Source organism: Drosophila miranda, chromosome 2, assembly GCF_003369915.1.
Source record: "Drosophila miranda strain MSH22 chromosome 2, D.miranda_PacBio2.1, whole genome shotgun sequence".
In the NCBI taxonomy this organism is placed as follows: Eukaryota; Metazoa; Arthropoda; class Insecta; order Diptera; family Drosophilidae; genus Drosophila; species Drosophila miranda.
Window position 1 is genome coordinate 28,665,615 of NC_046675.1, and position 20,874 is coordinate 28,686,488.

At 46.2% G+C, this 20,874-nt stretch overlaps 7 protein-coding genes and 1 long non-coding RNA gene across 9 annotated transcripts; 4 read left to right on the top strand and 4 right to left on the bottom strand.

Moving 5' to 3' along the window:
• Positions 1-455: 455 nt before the first annotated feature.
• LOC108155181 (short-chain specific acyl-CoA dehydrogenase, mitochondrial) lies at positions 456-1,984 on the bottom strand. Its single transcript, XM_017285852.1, has 3 exons — positions 1,851-1,984; positions 1,554-1,763; positions 456-1,496 (listed from the first exon to the last, which is right to left on the bottom strand). The coding sequence occupies exons 1-3, from the start codon at positions 1,882-1,884 to the stop codon at positions 523-525; spliced, it is 1,218 nt and encodes a 405-aa protein (XP_017141341.1). The 5' UTR covers positions 1,885-1,984; the 3' UTR covers positions 456-522.
• An 81-nt stretch (positions 1,985-2,065) lies between these two features.
• LOC108155182 (zinc finger homeobox protein 3) lies at positions 2,066-3,346 on the top strand. Its single transcript, XM_017285853.2, has 2 exons — positions 2,066-2,216; positions 2,284-3,346. The coding sequence occupies exons 1-2, from the start codon at positions 2,153-2,155 to the stop codon at positions 3,201-3,203; spliced, it is 984 nt and encodes a 327-aa protein (XP_017141342.1). The 5' UTR covers positions 2,066-2,152; the 3' UTR covers positions 3,204-3,346.
• A 604-nt stretch (positions 3,347-3,950) lies between these two features.
• Positions 3,951-11,794, top strand: LOC108155178 (probable multidrug resistance-associated protein lethal(2)03659). Its single transcript, XM_017285848.2, is given in 10 exon segments — positions 3,951-4,056; positions 4,457-4,595; positions 4,666-4,751; positions 6,859-7,018; positions 7,091-7,293; positions 7,380-7,561; positions 7,632-9,223; positions 9,287-9,780; positions 9,841-11,040; positions 11,043-11,794. Coding segments are annotated over 9 exon segments (4,239 nt in total). The 5' UTR covers positions 3,951-4,056; positions 4,457-4,518; the 3' UTR covers positions 11,288-11,794.
• Positions 11,795-11,905: 111 nt separating this feature from the next.
• LOC108155185 (transmembrane protein 256 homolog) lies at positions 11,906-13,607 on the bottom strand. Of its 2 annotated transcripts, XM_033388340.1 has the most exons (4): positions 13,513-13,602; positions 13,399-13,453; positions 13,031-13,339; positions 11,906-12,251 (listed from the first exon to the last, which is right to left on the bottom strand). In XM_033388340.1, exons 3-4 carry the CDS (start codon positions 13,295-13,297, stop codon positions 12,108-12,110), a joined length of 411 nt encoding a protein of 136 aa, XP_033244231.1. In that variant the 5' UTR covers positions 13,298-13,339; positions 13,399-13,453; positions 13,513-13,602; the 3' UTR covers positions 11,906-12,107. The 2 variants fall into 2 exon arrangements, with proteins under 2 accessions (XP_033244231.1, XP_017141345.1); XM_017285856.1 differs by having other exon boundaries at positions 13,399-13,607.
• Positions 12,528-13,021, bottom strand: LOC117186940. The gene is made up of 2 exons (XR_004471777.1): positions 12,704-13,021; positions 12,528-12,634 (listed from the first exon to the last, which is right to left on the bottom strand). It is a non-coding gene; the product is annotated as an uncharacterized LOC117186940 (long non-coding RNA).
• Positions 13,608-13,700: 93 nt separating the features above from the next.
• LOC108155179 (venom serine carboxypeptidase) lies at positions 13,701-15,442 on the top strand. The gene is made up of 2 exons (XM_017285849.2): positions 13,701-13,804; positions 13,867-15,442. The coding sequence occupies exon 2, from the start codon at positions 13,901-13,903 to the stop codon at positions 15,350-15,352; it is 1,452 nt and encodes a 483-aa protein (XP_017141338.1). The 5' UTR covers positions 13,701-13,804; positions 13,867-13,900; the 3' UTR covers positions 15,353-15,442.
• LOC108155184 (rRNA methyltransferase 2, mitochondrial) lies at positions 15,379-16,256 on the bottom strand. The gene has a single exon (XM_017285855.2). The coding sequence runs from the start codon at positions 16,220-16,222 to the stop codon at positions 15,440-15,442; it is 783 nt and encodes a 260-aa protein (XP_017141344.1). The 5' UTR covers positions 16,223-16,256; the 3' UTR covers positions 15,379-15,439.
• Positions 16,257-16,736: 480 nt separating this feature from the next.
• LOC108155180 (tubulin alpha-1 chain) lies at positions 16,737-18,972 on the top strand. Its single transcript, XM_017285850.2, has 2 exons — positions 16,737-16,891; positions 17,363-18,972. The coding sequence occupies exons 1-2, from the start codon at positions 16,889-16,891 to the stop codon at positions 18,710-18,712; spliced, it is 1,353 nt and encodes a 450-aa protein (XP_017141339.1). The 5' UTR covers positions 16,737-16,888; the 3' UTR covers positions 18,713-18,972.
• Positions 18,973-20,874: the final 1,902 nt, after the last annotated feature.

Here is a 20,874-nt window from a genome sequence, read left to right on the forward strand (position 1 = left end):
ATCATTTGGTGAGTCCATGCGCTTTTTGATTTCCGACTGCAGGCCATATGCTCAGCTGTAGCTTAAAACGGTATAAGGGGTTAAAGTATGCCAGTTTCTACTATTCAAATTATACAAAAGGCATCTATAAATCTTGTTAATTTTGTATGATAAAAGCACAAACTAACGCACATGGGAGGTTTTTTAATGCATTTTGTGGATGGTTTTTTTACGGTCTTAAAACTACGCGCAATTTTCCAACCAACACTAAACAGGTTGGCAGCACTACTGCAGTCAGCTGATTGGTGATCATTTGGGCGATACAATTGCGGCGCGAATACAGGGTGCCTATCGAAAGATTCAAATTGAAAGTGATGATACACTTCAATAAGGAAACTGTAAAGCTACTGCTTTTTCACTTCCTGATGAAGTTTGACTTAAATAAAAGGACAAATGGACAAATAAGAAGCACAATATTTGTATACAAAATATTCCACATTTAAAAACGTTTTACTTGATTAAAAAACGATCGGATCTTTTCACTTAACTAGCGTACTCCTTGAGAATGGAGCCTGCAATTACCAAACGCTGAATCTCAGAGGTGCCCTCGTAGATCTCCGTGATGCGTGCATCGCGATAATGGCGTTCCGCTGGCATATCTGCGACATATCCCATTCCGCCCAGAATCTGAATGCATTGGTGGGAGCACAAAGTAGCCGCCTCAGAAGCTGCCAATTTGGCCATTGCCGCCTCTTTTGTATACGCCTGCTTGTTGTCTTTCAGCCAGGCGGCACGCCAGGTCAAGAGTCGCGCCGATTCCATTGCCAGCGACATGTCGGCAATCTTTTGTTGAATGGACTGCAGTTTGGAGATGGGTTTTCCAAAGGCCTGACGCTTCTGAGCATAGTCCACAGCCAGCTCCAAAGCGGCCTGACCAATACCCAATGCCTGGCCGGCAATCCCAATGCGTCCGGCATCCAATGTTTGCATCGCAATTTTGAAACCGAAACCCGGCTCACCCAGCATGCTGTCCTTGGGAATTTCGCAGTCTTCGAATATCAGCTGGCACGTGGAGGATCCTCTGATGCCTAGTTTGTCCTCCTTCTTGCCCAGCGAGAAACCTTTCAAGCCTTTAGGGACAATGAAGGCAGAGATACCTTTGTGTTTCAGCTGCTTGTTCGTCGTGGCAAATACCACTGCTGATCCCGCCTCAAAGCCATTCGTTATCCACGCCTTGGTTCCATTGAGGACATAGTGATCCCCCTTCTCGGTGGCTACGGTGGAGGCAGCACCGGCATCCGAGCCATTGCCCGGCTCCGACAGAGCAAAACATCCAACTCGCTCTCCAGTCGTGTATGGCGTGATGAAGGCTTCCTTCTGGGCGGCATTGCCAAAGCCCAGTAGTGGACCGAGATACAGGGAATTGTTGACCGACATGATGACTCCAGCAGAGGCACAGCCGCGAGAGATCTCCTCCATGGCTATCGCATACGCCAGATAATCCAATCCAGTGCCACCTGTTGAGCCAGAGACAACCTGTAGCTTCTATAGAGGGCTTTTCCCACAGTAAATACCTAGTTCCTCGGGTATGGCCACCGACATGACGCCCAGCTCCCCCATCTGCTTGATCTGCTGCGCCGGGTACAGATGCTCTCGATCGAATTTCGCTGCATTTGGACTCAGTTCGGCGTTGGCAAAGTCGCGGCAGGTCTTCTGCAGCATCTGATGGGTGTCGGGGAGTGCGGCAATGGAGGCGATCTGTCGCATCGGCACGGATCTGCGTGCTGGGGGAGAGCATTATCATTAAAGATCTTGCATATAAAGGCCGATTCGACCGATCGAGATCAAAGTCCATGGGCACTTCAGCATACCTATATTTAAGGAGCGGCTGAGGACAGACTGCATGATGGCTGCTGGTTATATTTTTAACTAATTATAATTTTTAAATATTGCATAAAACCAGTCTAAAAACGACTTAAAAACTTGTTAATTAATTAAAATTAAAAATAATTAATGTGACCAAAGTGAAGCAACATATTGTTGTTATGGTATTTTTTGCCGAATGGTTGCCCCTCAGTATTTTTGTATTTGCTGTTGCTTGTAACACTGGCTCGCGTGGGAGCTCTTTTTATTATTAAAAAAATCAACAAATCGGCAGAAAAGCCAAGCCAAAATGAGCGAGGAGGAATTCCTCGAGATAGAACCGCTCGGGTATGCGACCGACGATGAGGTGGAATGTAAGTACATGGCAACAGGCAGTTGGCAAAGGAATAATATGTATCACTTTGCTTTGTGATTGAGCAGCATTCATAGACGTCGAACCCAAAGAACAGATACAAGAAGACAAGCCGGTGAATAAAACCAAACGACTCGTTTGCATGATTGACGGCTGTAGCTACAAGACGGACAGGAGACGGGATATGCGTCGACACCGTCGTTCGCAGAAGCACATCGGTGACATGGCGAATATTGCCGATTCGGACTCGGATTTCGAGAGACCTTTGTACAACTGCCCCTTGTGTTCGTATACGACAGCGAAGAAATTCTGTTTTGACCGGCACAATATGTCGACGAAACATCGATGCAAGGTGCAGGCACAAGAGGATCCATTACTCAGAAAAGAGAAAGTTAAGATATTGCAATCGGCGCGCCGTGACTCCACATCATCGCAGGAATCCGATGGAGTCATGTACACCTGTGCGGCTTGCGAATACACAACACACCGCAAAGAATCATTTAAGCTGCACAAGATGAAGCGAAAGCATCGCTATATAATGGATATCATGAAGAAGAACAATCAAATCATCACGTCCGGACCCATGGCGCAGGGTGACGAAGTAGAATACACACCGCCAGAGTCTGAGGACGAAGCGGTCTTGCCCTGGAATGCGACGTTTTACTGCGACCTTTGTGAATACCAAACCACCACTCGATATAGCTTTCTCCGCCACAAAAAGTCGAAAAAGCACCAAGCAAGAGCTAAGGAAATCGAGGATATGGAAGAAAAGTCCGACAGTTTACCGGATGCTGAAACTTTCGTAACTTCCGAGCCGGAGGTGCAGCAGGAACAGGAGCTGGAGTACGAGGAGACCATTGAATACGATCCTTTGGTGCAAGAGGAAGTGGTGGTGGAGCAGGAACCAGATTTCCAGGAGATCATTTATTTGCCCGAAGGGGAAACGGGCGAGGAGCAACATTACTTCATAGTGTTGAGCAACGATTAGCAGAGCACTTTTTCTGCGCAGATTTCACGCGCACGCACTGGGGAACTTTGTTTAACGTTTTTTATGTTTTTCTCTGCACATAAACTGTAAATTAAGCACAAAAAAATAAATAGAGCATTGAATTATGTTTGAACAGTAACTAACACCACCAGCCCACATTTCTTGAGTGATTTGCACACCGTGTAAATAAGCATTGCAATAGGAATCCTATTTTGTTGTCTTATTGATTTGCCGTCAATTTTGAAGTTCTTCCCATTTGTTGTTTCTGCCGTTAATTTTTTGTTTGCGTTTTGTTTTCTTTCGAATCGTGTTGCCGCCCGCCGAGGCGAGTGAGTGGTAAGTGGATATTCAATGTGCAACAAATTTAAACATTAAAAGGCGGCCAAAAGTGTACGTGTGTGTGAGATAGAGAGGGAGAGAGATGCAGTAGCATCTGTAGGAACAACCAACAGAACACAACAGTTACATGTTGGTGCACGACGAGAGAGCGAGCGATGTTCTTTCAGTTGAGAACGTGTTCTGTGCATGTTCGTGCAGGAAGGAAGTGAAACAAACAGCAGAAACTGATACAGTGAGAAGCTACCAGGAGAGCGCCTTACCTTCGTGCGTCGTACCTTGTGCCTGCTCTCTTGCTCTCTCTCTTTTTCTGGCTGGACCCGCTCCCAACTTGCACGATCGCGTCCATCGATTCCGATAAGACGCTCACGAACCTGTCGGCAGTCGGTGCTGCATTCATTCCCCCTTTTTGGCTATAAAAGCGTTGGCCCAACTGGCCACGAGCCAAGTTTTTGCCGTTAGCCGAGTGAGCGAGAAGCTGCCGCCGCAATATCCACCGCCCAAGTGTCAATTCTCTGTGAGTGGCTGCCCTGCCCATCAACGGGTTTTTCCCATTAATTGAACCAATTCTAAAACGGATGTACTCGTAATATTTATGTGGAAATTAAGTGATCAGAAATCAGTGAAGGATCATTAGAAGAATCGTTGGGAATGTGTTGTGCCACAGATCGTAAAACTCTATAAAAACGCGTCACTTTTATCGCCAGTAAACGAAACTAAACGAGAATAAAAAACAACGCTAATCTACTAATAGTCCAAATAAAACACTAGACCAGAAAAATGTTCTATCAAGCCATCATTCGTCTACAATCAGAAAAATTCTGTTGCTTGTTAGGTGTTGTCACATTCTTGATAGGAATACCCTCAGATATGGGTCAAATTTTGGAGGAACACTAATTTTTAAATCCATTTTGTAGCGACACATATTAAAGAAGAGAACCGACCAATGACCAGGAAGTGATAGAATTATACCAACAAAATGCAGTCAATGAAAGCCGATGAGCTGCCGGAGAATCCGCGCGAGACCTCAAATATCTTTTCATCATTGATGTTCTGGTGAGTTTTTTCGTTTAAATATAAATTCCTAAGTTGAATTATTTATTAACCACTGTGCTCCCCTTTCAAGCTTTGCCATGCCCACATTTTTCAAGGGACGCAAGAAAACTCTGGATGAAAACGATCTCTATCGAGCACTGAAGGAGCACAAATCGGGTGAGTGTTTAAATATTCACAGATTTCTGACTAATTGAGTCATTTATTTCGGAAAGTAATCCCACAAAAATCCAACAAAAAAGAGAACAATCGAATGTGCGGTGGAGTGCGCCTTGCATAATAAATGGGCTTATACATAATTTATGGCCATTTATAATGATGGAAAGCTTTCAGGGGCCCATTCAATAAATAATCTTTATCTTTTTTAATTTAATTAGGAAATGAAAATCCATTGCGTGAGCGTTTGATAGGAGTTTTACGAAATGAAGAATGAGAACAGAGGAGAAAATTCTTATCAGCACGTATGCAAGCTTATAGTGTACGTGACGTCAGGTGGCACCCAATACCTGGTCAATAGATGGGGCAATCAATTGAAGAGACTTCTCCAGAGACTAATAGGCCAATAGAACCGTATCGTATCTAAGTTCAATGTTCATTGGGTGTCATGTTCAATGATCTTAGTCCCTCGTGCTCTGAAGAGCTGAGTAATCCCACAGTGCCATGAAGTGGATCGAATTGGCTGTCGTCGACCCACTTCCTTACTTCTCCAAATGCAGGCTAAAAGGCTATAAGCACCATTACAATACTATCTCCCTCTTCGCAGACAGCATTTCCCAAATCAAGTGCAGAGACCGACAGCAGGGGCACTTCAAGGTACCACAACCGACGATTACGATTAGATAGGGGTTTAGCATGTGCCCCATCACTGGAAAATGTAGTTTAGTGATTCAGTTTCAGGTTTGGGAACATTTTGGGTTATTCCATTTGAGAATTTGAAGGATCATTTTATGTCCCCCCCTATAAAAGCCAGTTTCATTGAGTTCATTTTGGGTGCCCTAAACGGCGTTCTAATCCCCGCGACAGATAAGATAGTCCCTTGCGGGATAATATGCACATTCATTGAATAAAGTAATCACTATCTTTATCTTATATCCAAGCTACGTTTATCGTCTATCATCCTTGAGAGACCTTTGAGTTTTCACACACACCATTCAAATCTTTGAAACTGTCTCGAGAAATGTGACATATCCCCTGACGACTGACGGGTGATAACTTTGACAGGCGTACGTTTTGCCGCAATTAATTTGCTTTTCTGCCTAAATATAATTGATAGCATGCCCTATACTCCTCTTAGTTGATAGGGAGATACTATACATATATAATACAATTAGCTATCTCTGTGGTTTATATACTTATTCCTAGAGATAGATAGTCCGTTGAGTGGTTTGGCTTGCGGGACTTATGCAATGGCGTATATCTCTGGGAAATGAATGATCATGCTTGATATGCCATTAAATAATCTCCTTGGAATTTTCATCCTTTCGAGGTTGAAGCTTTCCGGAAGTTCCATATATAAAAGGTATTCCCACTGATTGGTCATATGGTTCCCTTCCTGATAGAAGCAGCTGGCAGGTGGTCGGGATTTGGTTTTGTTGCCAGCCATAACTCACGATTGGAAGCCAGATCATAGGCAATGGAGATTCTACAAGGTGGTAAATGGCAATAAACAATGACTTTTAGTATCAAAGATTAGGTAGGTAGTGTCTATAGTTCTTAATCTTTGGCTATTGTTTTGAAATCTTTCAATGGATTTAAGCTCCATAGATAACGATTACCCCTTACCCCTTGAGTACAAATAAACCCATTAATATTATTGTTTTTGAAATTAATCTAGTAGATGACACCTATTGGAAGTCATAGAAATTCCAGAAAAATATTAAATAAAATACCAGAACATATCTTTTAATATAGGAAAAAGACTAGGTAAAAAAAATATTTTCAAATACCATAAAAACGCCCAACAAATTTAAACAGAAAATAAATTTCAATTTGCATTGAAAAACTGTTCGGTTTTCGTGTGCATTTGTGGTTTTCTTTATCATTTATTTTTCTTAGATAGACCTTGTTTATGGCTCTCGGGTATATCTCATATCTGTACGTGGCATCATAATAAACAATCTGTCGCATCTGCCAATTCCAAAACCGAGCACAAAGTAAACTCTTTTTCCGACGTTGTTTGTTATCGCGAATAATTTATTGAAACCCCCTGCCATTCCATCTTTTTGGAGTCTATTTTTCTGATATCTTAATCTTGTATGCCCCACAGACACATTGGGCGCCCAGTTGAGCGAAGCCTGGGAGCGGGAGGTGGAGAAGAAACGCAAAAAGAAGAAGACACCCAGCCTACTGAAGGCCTCCGTGGATGTTTTTGGCTGGCGCTTGGCGGGACTTGGCGTAGTGCTGTTCATACTGGAGATTGGTTTCCGGTAAGACCACGCCCACACGCACACACTGGAGAGTTATTTATGATCCTTTATTGTATGATTATTTATTTACAGCGTCACTCAACCTCTTTTCCTGGGCGGCCTGGTGGCCTTCTATGCGGATTCGAGCAACCAGGAGGGCGATGGCGAGAACCAAACGAAAGCCTATCTGTACGCCTTGGGCGTGATCTTGTGCAGCGCCTTCAACGTCTTGCTTATGCATCCCTATATGCTGGGCATGTTCCATCTGGGCATGAAGGCCAGGATAGCCATGACAAGTGAGTGGAACGAGCGGGCCCCTACAGGAGGAAGGGAAGCACTTGATAAATGATCATCTCTCTGTTCTCCGTTCCTGTTGTTGCAGGCATGATATATCGCAAGGCATTGCGTCTGAGTCGAACAGCGCTGGGGGACACGACAATCGGACAGGTGGTTAATCTCATATCGAACGATGTGGGACGGCTGGATCTGTCGGTCATACACATGAATTATTTATGGCTGGGCCCAGTCGAGATTGGAATTATCACATATCTTATGTACAGAGAGGTACGGAACATCAACCATCCTCAAGTAGAACACTCTTATTGTAATCCCTTTCGATTGGTTTATCTCTTAGATTGGTGTGTCCGCTTTCTTTGGCGTGGCTGTGATGCTTATGTTTATCCCCCTGCAAGCGTATCTGGGCAAAAAGACCTCCGTGCTGCGCCTGCGTACTGCCCTGAGGACGGACGAACGTGTGCGGATGATGAACGAGATCATATCGGGCATTCAAGTGATCAAAATGTACGCCTGGGAGATACCGTTCAGCAAAATGATCAACTACGTGCGGACCAAGGAGATGAATGCCATTCGAAATGTGAACTATATACGCGGCACCCTCCAGAGTTTCATTATGTTTGTCACACGGATATCGGTGTTTGTCAGCCTCGTGGGATTCGTGCTGCTGGGCAAGCTCCTGACCGCAGAGAAGGCCTTCGTGATCACGGCGTACTACAACATCCTGAGGAACACCATGACGGTGTATTTCCCCATGGGTATCTCCCAGTTTGCCGAGCTCCTCGTGTCGATTCGCCGCATTCAGACCTTCATGCTGCACGAGGAGACCAGAGTGCGGGACAAGTCGGACGATTTGGATGAGCAGAAACAGGGCAAGGCGGCACTCGTGTCGGAACCCATAGCCCAGGCCACGGGCGTCCTCAAGCCCAACAGTCGTCGCACCAGCGAGGCAGAGCCCACCATCAACATTAGCAAACTGAAGGCCAAGTGGGATCAAAAGAGCAACGAAAATACACTGGACAACATCACGCTGAAGTTCAAGCCCCGCCAACTGGTGGCAGTCATCGGTCCAGTGGGTTCTGGCAAGTCCAGTCTCATTCAGGCGGTTCTGGGAGAGCTTAATCCGGATGCGGGCTCTGTCAAAGTCAATGGAACTCTATCGTATGCCTCCCAGGAGCCCTGGCTCTTTACGGGCACCGTGAGACAGAACATACTCTTTGGCCTACCCATGGACAAGCACCGCTATCGCACTGTGGTCAAGAAATGTGCCCTGGAGAGGGACTTCGAGCTGCTGCCGTACGGCGACAAGACGATTGTGGGCGAGAGGGGAGCCTCCCTCTCGGGCGGACAGAAAGCGCGCATTAGTCTGGCCCGAGCGGTGTACCGAAAAGCAGATATCTATCTGCTAGATGATCCTCTCAGTGCTGTGGACACGCACGTGGGACGCCACCTGTTCGATCAGTGCATGCGCGGATTCCTGCGCGAGAATATCGTACTCCTGGTGACGCATCAGCTGCAGTTCCTGGAGCAGGCCGATATGATTGTGATCATGGACAAGGGCAAGATCAGTGCCATGGGCACCTACGAGTCGATGTGCAAGAGTGGCCTCGACTTTGCCCAGATGCTGACGGACCCAAGCAAAAAGGACGAGGGTGCCAGTGGCGATGCCGAAAAGAAGAAGGATCTGTCGCGGCAGAATAGCAAGCTGCGCGATCGTCATGGCAGCATCTCCTCGATGGAATCGGCTGCCGAGTCTCTGGTCGTGGACTCGCCCATGCAAACGCAGGAGGCGCGCGTGGAGGGACGCATTGGCATGTCGCTGTATAAGAAGTATTTCGGGGCCAATGGCTATGGTCTGTTTATTGTGTTTGCCTTCTTCTGTGTTGGTGCACAGATCCTCGGTTCGGGCGGTGACATTTTCCTGTCCTATTGGTGAGTAAAATCAACACGAAGCCAGGAAAATCAGGGGAAACCATTCATGAATAATTCTTTCAGGGTCAACAAAAACGGTGAAGCAGAGCGGGACACCTTCATGGCTCGTCTGCGTCGCGCTTTTCCCGAAACGCGCATCAATTCCGACACAGATCCCAAGGACATCTACTACTTTACGGGCATCAATGTCTCGGTTATTGTCTTCTCGCTCGTGAGGAGCATGCTCTTCTTTTACCTGGCCATGAGGAGCTCCACAACGCTCCACAATACGATGTTTAAGGGTGTGACGCGCGCGGCAATGCATTTCTTTAATACGAATCCCTCTGGCCGGATATTGAATCGTTTCTCCAAGGATCTGGGACAAGTGGATGAGATACTGCCCTCCGTGATGATGGATGTGATGCAGATATTCCTAGCGATACTCGGCATAGTCGTTGTCCTTTGCATCATCAATGTGTGGTATATTTTGGCCACCTTCTTCCTGTGTGTCGTCTTCTATGTCCTGCGATCGTTTTATTTAAATACCTCGCGAGATGTCAAGCGTTTGGAGGCAGTCAGTGAGTGGTTTTTCGTCCTGTATCTCATGGACATATCATCTAATGTTTCGCTCTTTACAGCACGATCCCCGATCTACTCCCATTTGAGTGCCTCGTTGAATGGTTTGGCAACGATTCGTGCCTTTGGAGCGCAGAAAGAACTTATTGCAGAGTTTGACAATTACCAGGATATGCACAGCTCTGGTTACTACATGTTTTTGGCCACCAGTCGCGCCTTTGGCTACTGGCTGGATTGCGTTTGTGTCGTCTACATAGCCGTCATTACGCTCTCGTTCTTCCTTTTCTCCCCGGAGAATGGCGGCGATGTGGGTCTGGCCATTACCCAAGCGATGGGTATGACGGGCATGGTGCAGTGGGGCATGCGACAGTCCGCGGAGCTGGAGAACACCATGACAGCGGTGGAGCGTGTGGTGGAGTACGAGGATCTGGAGCCAGAGGGTGACTTTGAGTCGAAACCGAATAAGAAACCGCCAAAGGAGTGGCCAGAGGAGGGAAAGATCATTTTCGATGATCTCTCGCTGAAATACTTCCCCGACAAGGCCGCCGACTATGTGCTGCGATCCCTGAACATTGCCATTCAGGGCTGCGAGAAGGTTGGCATCGTTGGACGCACTGGCGCAGGCAAATCCTCGCTGATCAATGCCCTGTTCCGGCTCTCCTACAACGAGGGATCCATTGTGATTGACAGACGCGACACCAACGATCTGGGACTGCACGATCTGCGCAGCAAGATCTCGATTATACCCCAAGAGCCGGTGCTTTTCTCTGGAACCATGCGCTACAACCTGGATCCCTTCGATGAGTACAGCGATGCCAAGCTGTGGGAGTCCCTGGAGGAAGTGAAGCTCAAGGAAGTCGTCGCGGATCTGCCCAGCGGCCTGCAGAGTAAAATATCCGAGGGAGGCACCAACTTTAGCGTGGGACAGCGGCAGCTGGTCTGCCTGGCGCGTGCCATTCTCCGCGAGAATCGCATTCTGGTGATGGACGAGGCCACCGCCAATGTGGATCCCCAAACGGATGCCCTCATTCAGACAACGATTCGGAATAAGTTCAAGGATTGCACAGTGCTGACGATTGCCCATCGCCTGCACACGGTAATGGATTCGGACAAGGTGCTGGTAATGGATGCCGGCAAGGCGGTGGAGTTTGGATCGCCCTTCGAGCTGCTGACGACCAGCGAGAAGAAGGTTTTCCATTCGATGGTGAAGCAAACGGGAGACTCGACATTCGATGCGCTGCTCAAAGTGGCACAAAAGGTAGGGCCAGAACATTCTTATATTCTTGTATTTCTATTGGTATTTAATGGTGTATTCTTCTATCTCCCCGAAAGGCCCATGATGATAACTTGCGGCTCAAGAAGGATTCTTGACATTTCGCCGTACCGAAGGCCTTCAAAGACTATATACTTAAGATACTGGAACCAATTACGAATCATCCGGCGGCCAATGCGCGCATACAGAAGACCTTCCTCTTTGCGGAGGCCTCCAAGCAGAAGTTATTAGGATAGCACAGGATACACAGGATACCAATCACTGAATGAATTTTTACTAACCCTACCCCGTACCCCCTACCACATATCCCTCTACAAATTGTGTACAAAAACAAATCAAACTAATTGTTAGACGAAAAACTAGGAGTTACAGAAATCAAAACAGCAGGACAATAAGAACGAAGGAGTATAGTAGGGAGGAGGAGGAGTGACTGTTTTTTATATGTGCAATACATTTAATTTTAGCTAAAAAAAAAACAAACAAAAAAACAAAACAGAAAACTTTGTGCATTTTCGACCTTCAAAAGGTCGCTTTGCATTTGTATTATGTGTTCCAGTAAAACAATAACGACAATAACTAAAAGAAAAACAAAAAACTTTAAAAAGAAAAGGAAGAAAAGAGAATTCTATGAAATGTTACGCCTAGTATTAACATATATGTATATGTGTGTGTGTTTTTTATAGTAATTTATTAATGTGTGCAGGTATACAATAAATGTAACAATTTATTTTGTTTTCTCTTCATTTTTGTTTGTTTAACTTTTAATTTCTAGAACTAATGCATTTCGTATATATGTATACACTAAGAAATTTAAACGCATTTAAACGCACACAAAAAACAAACAAAAAAGTATCTTCCATTAGATGCCAGGCCTCCTAGAGATTTATTTGTAATCCTTAAGATACACATACTGATAGATATATGTATGTTATATATATTTATAGAGCTTCAGCGACAAAGAATTCATTATGCATGTTTCAAACCAGGCTTAGGCTTTAGCTTTAGCTTTAGATTTTACGTTGCCTATAGCACTTAATCGTAGACTTAAACGTAATCTTAAAATAACAGCGTCAGCCAAGCGGCTATCAGACAGAAGCCTCCAACGGTGGCAAACGACTGGAAGCGCTTCTCGCCCGTCAATGCACGATAGTACATGCAGCCACTGAAGAGCAGTGTGCCAGTGGTCATCAAAGAGCCCGTCTAAACAGAAAGGGAATATCAATTATAGTCATAGATTAAGTTTAGACGTTAGGCAGGAGTTTTGTGTGTGCATATTTTGATGTTAGCTTTAGTTGTGTTGGCTTTAAAGACCCGAACAATAGAGTAGAGCCTGCAAATGGCGGCTCTCCTACGTTTTACTTATCAAATAAGGCTGATGATAACCACAACAAGAAATCCAAACCCCAATAACAAAATGAAAACCGATGCCTTTTTGGTACATTTTTAAAAGAAAGACAAATCGAATGTAAATTTCCATATTCCTGTTCCTGAAAAACCCCATACCATATCAGATAAATGAACTAAATGAACCTGCATATCCATATCCATATCCCCAAAAATGGTATTGAAAATTACTTTGTAAGCTGCAATTAGTGGTTGTTGAACATTTAGCTTTAGCTTTGGAAAACATTTCATATACACAATATACATACATATACATGTACTATACTATATATATAGTAGAGTGGAGTGGATGGAAAACGCTTAGCATAAACCAATGTTTGTTCATAGCTCAACAAGGAATATAAAAGAATGTCAATCAGCGCACTAGAATGTCAATTATAAGAGAGAAGAGTATCAGATTAGATTTCCATTCATGTTGTCATTCGAAACCGTAACGCGAGTTGTTGTAAATTCCGTTCAGAAATCGTAAACTTTACACAAAAAAGAAAGTACCGAAAAGCTTTATGAATAAACCAGAAAACACTTCAAAATCCTAATTATACCTTAGGGAGTCCCCTGGAATAAATCAGACTTACGATTATGGGATAGTGGGCCAGTGGCATGGCCATCATTGCAAACGAATGCAAAAAGTGTATGCGATTGGCGACATCGGCAAAGGCCTGCGAGTCCAGCTGCTCCTTTTGGTCCTTGATCTCCTTCAGGACGTATTTGCAGTAGGCTCCCATGAATATAGCCGAAGCGCCGCCTAGGCCGGCCAATCGCACGAAATGGTAGTACCGGCCGGCCAAATTATGCAGCGAGCCAGCACCCGGCGACATGTACTGAGTCATTACCGGACGCATTGTCTGGGTCTCCTTCGGAACCAACTGTTTCGGACGCAGCCCCTGGGAAAAACAACAACGGTAAAAGGAATGCCAATGGAAACGGAATGGAGGATAATTACAAATGCTCGGAAGATAGCCGATCCCGAAGATATAACCGCCTTGCTCACGGGATTGCTGAGGGTGATGTAGTCCAATGTGTCCATCATTTCGTAATTGTATAATTTTAATGTTACCCAAGCTGCCGAAGTTGCCGAATTTGCCGAATTTACCGAATTCTGACGCTGAAATTTACAGACAGAACTTTCTACGCTTTTAGGGGTGGCAGAACCTGTGAATTTTGTATCGAAAACAGCACTGTGCGCGCCTCCTTTGTTTGGTATTTTTGGCCAGCTGGGGTCACACTTCCAATTCAATCCGTTTTATTCGATAATCAGTTTTGTTTTTGCCGGTTTTTTCTGAAAATTAAAAAAGAAAAACAGCGAACTAAAGTGCAAGTACTGATTATACTTGCTTATCAGTAGAGCGGTGAGTTGGCTAGGGGCGTGACTGACAATCAAGCAAAACATTTATAATCAACTGTTGTCCAGTTCTTGGGTGGCAGAGCACGGAACAGCAGCAACAATGAAAAGTGCAACTCATTGCGCAGTTTTAATTATCGTCGCGCTTGTCGCAGCCAGCAGTGCAGCCGACGGAGGGGAACAGGAACGCCCCTATAGACGTAGCTTCATCAACCCGTATCCACGGTACAAGTTCTTCGACGATGGTGTCGATCCCGGCGAGCCACTGTTCCTCACGCCACTCATCCATAATGCCTCGATCCCGAAGGAGGATGTGCAGAAGTTGGCCCGCGTCGTGAGCTCTCAGTATCATGGCGTAAAGAGCTATTCGGGTTATTTGACGGTAGATAAGGGATTCAATTCGAACATGTTCTTTTGGTACTTCCCGGCGGAGCAGGATCCAGTCTATGCCCCGGTGGTTTTGTGGCTCCAGGGGGGTCCTGGCGCCTCGTCCCTCTTCGGCCTGTTCACTGAGAACGGCCCACTGGAGCTGGATGCCCATAGCAAGCTGCAGAAGAGGAACTACACCTGGAGCAAGACCCACAATCTGATCTACATTGATAATCCCGTGGGCACGGGCTTTAGTTTCACGGACAAAGATGAAGGCTATGCCAAAAACGAAAAGGATGTCGGTCGCAATCTTCACGAGGCCGTGATGCAGTTGTACGAGCTCTTCGAGTGGAGCAATTCGAGTGGCTTCTGGGTCACTGGCGAGTCCTACGCTGGCAAATATGTCCCAGCGCTGGCCTATCACATCCACCAGGTGCAGAATGCCATCGAGACGCGTGTCTATGTGCCGCTCAAGGGTGTGGCCATTGGCAACGGGCTGTCGGATCCACTACATCAGCTCAAGTACGGGGACTATCTGTATCAGCTTGGCCTCATCGACGACAATGGCCTGCAGAGCTTCCATGCGGCGGAGGACAAGGGTGCCACCTGCATCAAGAACCACGATATGGAGTGTGCCTTCAATGTGTTTGATTCCCTCATTAACGGGGACCTCACCAACGGCTCTCTCTTCAGCAACCTCACGGGCTTCAATTGGTACTACAACTATCTGAAAACGCACGACAATTTGGGCGAAAACCTGGGAAAATTCCTGCAGGCCGGTGAAACGCGCCGCTCCATTCATGTGGGCAACAAGCCCTTCCATGATCTCGACAAGGAGAACAAAGTCGAGCTGCACCTGAAGCACGACGTGATGGACAGTGTGGCCCCCTGGATAGCCGAACTCCTGGCCCACTATACGGTGTGCATCTACAGCGGCCAGCTGGACATCATTGTCGCCTATCCCTTGACCCGCAACTATCTCAATCACCTGAAATTCCCTGGCTCCGATCGGTATAAGGTGGCTCCTCGTGAGATCTGGCGCATTAACGAAGAGGTGGCTGGATATGTGAAGCATGCTGGGCATCTGGTGGAGATAATGGTGCGCAATGCCGGGCATATGGCGCCGCACGATCAGCCCAAGTGGCTCTACGAGATGATCAATCATCTCACGCACTACAAGCATTAGCTTTACTTAAACGGGAACACTTGAAATCAGATTTTAAATAGATTTCTATATTTGTAATGATCTTGTTTTAAATAAATCAAGTTGAGTTTACGCTGCCGTCGCTCCTTTGTATCCACGCGCCACCAGAAAGTGCTCGGCAGAATCCCCTCGACTGGCGCGAGGCTTCACACGCTTCACCTTCTCGTAGAACTTTAACATGTTCCTCTCCAGCTTGGGCACATCTCCATTGTCCCACACCTTGACCACCAGATTAGCCTGCGGGGCGGACATGGCCAGAGCAAAACGCAAGACCTCGTAGCAGAGATTCGTGATGCTCTCTTGGTCCAGCATTCGGACGCCCGTGGCATTGGGAGCCATGTCGGAGAGGACACAGTTCACCTGACGGCCAGCCAGTGCTTCTCTCAGACGTTGCTGTGACAGGGGGGTGGTAAAATCCATGCCGCCATATATGGTAGCACCCGGCACGGCATGAAAATGCAACAGGTCGATGCTGAATACTGCCCCAACTGGCGCCCGCTCCATTTTCCCATGTGCATTGGTCCGCTCTACGGCCACCTGGGTCCAACTGCCTGGGGCAGCTCCACAGTCCAGGACAGCATCGCCTGGCTTCAGGATTTTGTATTTGTCGTCAATTTCCAGCAGTTTGAAGGCGCTCCGGCAGCGATAGTTCATCATGCGGGCCTTCTCCACATAGGGATCGGCCAGCTGCCGTGTCAGCCACTCCTGTGAGCTCTTGCTCTTGCCCTTGAGGTTGCGCGGCTGCTGTTTGGCATATTTTCCCACGTTATCCGTACGAAAAAGGCGTTTATATAAATAATTACTTAAAAGCGGCCGCATTCTGTAGTGTATCGACCTATCGATAGATCTCATCAGCTAGTACCGATGCTACCACAAAATGAGGAGGTTTTTGTTGACCTCTTTTTTTTAAGCCTTGTTTTACAAACATTGAATTAAAAGGATTATTTAAAATGATTCAATCTTACAGAAAATGTACCCATCAATCGTAAAAAATTATGCTTTTAAAGCTGAGAGTCTTAGCTAGCTAGTAATATGAAACCGAATATAAAAATCGAGTAATATGACTTCCGCCCAATTCGTTCCATTTATCGCACGAACGAGCCGATATTTCTGCAAGACATCGATGAATAACAAATGTCGCTGGTATTCTGATTTAACGAAAACAGAAAATAAGTGTGAATGCTCAAAATTCAGAAAATTAGTTCCTTTGATGAATATATCCAACAAAATGATTCCCATTAGCATTTTCTGCAGTCCAAAAAATATCGCCCACAAATATATTGTCACGAAAAATATGTATCGATATATTTAAATATCAATAATTTGACATCCCTACTTCCATCAAAGCCCAAAATTAAATATAAAACGCACGCGCTGCGCCTTTTCGTTCAATCGTTTATGTTTGTGAAGCCTCATAGCCGGCAGTTCGAACGTAGCGTTTTCCAAGTCAGTACTAAATCACTAGTTTTGTGAATTGCCTGTTTTCGTGTTTGAAAGTAAAGTAGAAAAAAACTCAATATGGTAAGTTGTTTTACACTGTTTTAAGTTAATAGGGGATAAGCGGGCATTTAGATTGAATAAAAGTCAAGCGTCGTGTCGGCAAAGTTTTTGCAAAATGGCCACCGCACGCACTTTCAGTAAAAAAAAAAAAGATGACGTCATGCCAAGAAACTAGAAAAAAGTTGTAAAAACGAAGTAAAATTTGTGAAAAGTAGGGAAGATTGAATAGTAATATTATTCTATAGCGAAAACCGGCATTTTTTCTCTAGTAATTTCATGACAAATCTTTGGATACAGAAAATAAAACTGCGGCGTCGGCAAAAGAAATTTTTTTTGGTATACCATATTGCCGTCTCACTTGCACATACATACATACATACACATGTGTGGAGATACAGGCCCGCATCATCTTGGGCGCGGCTCTGCAGACTATTGATTTTTGTTGAGCGTGTATTTAATCATCGTTTCGCTTATTTTCTCTTCCGCCTACAGCGTGAATGTATCTCTATCCATGTTGGTCAGGCTGGTGTCCAGATCGGTAATGCCTGCTGGGAGCTGTACTGCTTGGAGCACGGTATCCAGCCCGATGGTCAGATGCCCTCTGACAAGACCGTAGGCGGTGGTGATGACTCGTTCAACACCTTCTTCAGCGAGACTGGCGCCGGCAAGCATGTGCCCCGTGCCGTCTTCGTCGATCTGGAGCCGACTGTGGTGGATGAGGTCCGCACTGGCACCTACCGCCAGCTGTTCCATCCCGAGCAGTTGATCACCGGCAAGGAAGATGCCGCCAACAACTACGCTCGTGGTCACTACACCATTGGTAAGGAGATCGTCGACCTGGTGCTGGACCGCATCCGTAAGTTGGCCGATCAGTGCACTGGTCTCCAGGGCTTCCTGATCTTCCACTCGTTCGGTGGTGGTACTGGCTCTGGCTTCACCTCTCTGCTGATGGAGCGTCTCTCCGTGGACTACGGCAAGAAGTCCAAGCTGGAGTTCGCCATCTACCCAGCTCCCCAGGTCTCCACCGCCGTGGTTGAGCCCTACAACTCTATCCTGACCACCCACACCACCCTGGAGCACTCTGACTGCGCCTTCATGGTCGACAACGAGGCCATCTACGATATCTGCCGCCGCAACTTGGACATTGAGCGCCCCACATACACCAATCTGAATCGTCTGATCGGCCAGATCGTCTCCTCGATCACCGCCTCTCTGCGTTTCGATGGTGCCCTTAATGTGGATCTGACTGAATTCCAGACCAACTTGGTCCCTTACCCACGTATCCATTTCCCCCTGGTGACCTACGCCCCTGTCATCTCCGCCGAGAAGGCCTACCACGAGCAGCTGTCCGTTGCTGAGATCACCAACGCCTGCTTCGAGCCAGCCAACCAGATGGTCAAGTGCGATCCCCGTCACGGCAAGTACATGGCCTGCTGCATGCTGTACCGTGGTGATGTTGTGCCCAAGGACGTCAACGCCGCCATTGCTACCATCAAGACCAAGCGTACCATCCAGTTCGTGGACTGGTGCCCCACTGGCTTCAAGGTCGGTATCAACTACCAGCCACCCACTGTTGTGCCCGGCGGCGATCTGGCCAAGGTGCAACGTGCCGTGTGCATGTTGTCCAACACCACGGCTATTGCCGAGGCCTGGGCTCGTCTGGATCACAAGTTCGATCTGATGTACGCCAAGCGTGCCTTCGTCCACTGGTACGTCGGTGAGGGTATGGAGGAGGGAGAGTTCTCCGAGGCCCGTGAGGATTTGGCCGCTCTGGAGAAGGACTACGAGGAGGTCGGCATGGACTCTGGCGATGGTGAGGGCGAGGGTGCCGAAGAGTACTAAACACTTCACACATCCGCACAGCCGGGGCGTCACTGGTGGCCGGGGGCCCAGCCTTCGTCGAAACCAGTGTATACGCCCAAAAACGAAGAAACTGGACTGCAACACAAGACACGCTAACAAGAAACAGAAGAAGAAAGAATAACCCAAAAAGTATTCAACACCAAGACAGACAACTCGTATAGTGGAGATGCAAAAAGAAAAGCGATAAATTGTGTACAAGAATAAAATCGGCTGAACGCAGTCTGGACAGCAAAACAAAATCTCTCTCGTTGTTTTTCTTTTCCCATCTTTTTTCTTTTCAAACTTTTCCAGCAGCAGAGTTCACTGAACGGAGGAGCTATAATTACGTGAAAGCGGACCAGCCACCGCTCTCTGGGTCTAATAATAGTGGCGCTTTCTAATTTGCTCCATTTCATGCTGCATGGGGCAAGTACAGACTGTACACCAGGACAGGGTGCGGCAAGCACTTACTGTTGCAGCAGGGGGCAGCTGAATTCCTAGGGGGAAGAGTGCGTACATATATCGATCCTGCAGTCGCCTGATGAGTCATTCATTTGAGGAGGCCGCATGGGCGAAGTTAGTGTGGGCCGTGGAAGCATAATAATGGTCGTCGTCATAACGACGCCAACACAGCAAAATCATGCGATGACATCATTTCCTAACTGATATACACACAGATGTACATACTGGTATGCCGCGCAAATGTGCGTGTGCCTTATATGGGGGTTGCTTTTCCAAAAACAAAATTGAAGCCTAGGTAAACCGGCTTGTTGTTGTAAAGGCCCCCAACCTCTGCCTGCGCTGCGGCATTTTCGAGAAGCAGACCGGCAGCTGCTGCAGATGTTATTGAATTTCCAGAAATACATAAGAAATGGGCAGGAAATGCAAGAAAAGGGCCACCCAGGCCACTCTCATGCACATACACATACATATGTATGTACATACATACATATATACAACAGCCGGCAGAGACCGGCGACCTCGATTGAGGTTATGTGTAATGCCATTTACTGCAGATGTGCAAAGAAAAGCGATTTCCTCTTCTTTGAGACAGGTAAATTACCCAGGACTAATCCTGTCGTAAAATTCACTGAAAATTCAAGGTTTTAAGCCGAATTTCAGGCGGTATTACCAGCAAATGAAGCTGGTCCAGCCGAAATCGAGTAGCAGCTGCTGGCTTTGTGAAGCCAGAGCCAACAAAACAGATTGCGATGCGAGACCATATTTGTGCATAGACTTGAGGGGCCAACCCAACGCATTCAATGATGACGACAAGCTCCAACACCAAGCTTAATGCTGGTGCGGAATAAGTTGTGTGGGATGCCAGTTGGCGCATTCACACATCAAGGCCCCACACCCACCATTCAAACGCTTGAATGAGTTTTTCCAACAACAAAATGTTTGATCAATAAAAGAAATGGTAAATAAAAATGAAAATGCGAATATTTCGACTGTTTAATACATGCATAGATAAATAAGTACATATGCATGTACATATAAATACATACATATGTATGCTCTCTTGAGCCGCCGACCTGGTTTCGCAATGGGCAAGAGTGAGACAACAAGATGTGCTCAGTTTTTATACACGGTACTCGAAGAGTATAGGGGTATATTATATTGGTGGTGTAACACCCAGAAGGAAGAGTTTCCCACCCATAAAGTGTATATATTCTTGATCAGCATAAATAGCCAAATCGATATTTCAATATCAGTCTGTCCGTCTGTCTGACTTGATGAGCGCTTTGATCTCAGAGACTATTAGAGATGAATCACCCATCCAAAAATTCAAAATTTCGATTAATTGCATAAATCAAAAGAGTACTTATATATTAACTGAATACGGGGTATAAAGTAAGCCCGCGGTCCTTGCCGAATATTTCTACCATGACATTTTTTTAACGATGTGGCATCGCCAAAATTTGTTTTGAATAAATACGAAGGCGGTTTGATAAGTACTAAGCCTACAAGAAAAAAAAGAACATTGTTGGAAGAGTGGCGGTTTTTTTCTCAACAGTAAGACAGTCTCACGTTGCACTTGTTGTCCGGAGTAAGCAAACGCGAGCTAAGAACCACGCGGTCTTTTGAGATGCCAGAAATTTCGACAGTATACAGGAATGTACTACACAGTACTACTCTTTTGCGATACTGGCACCATCTGG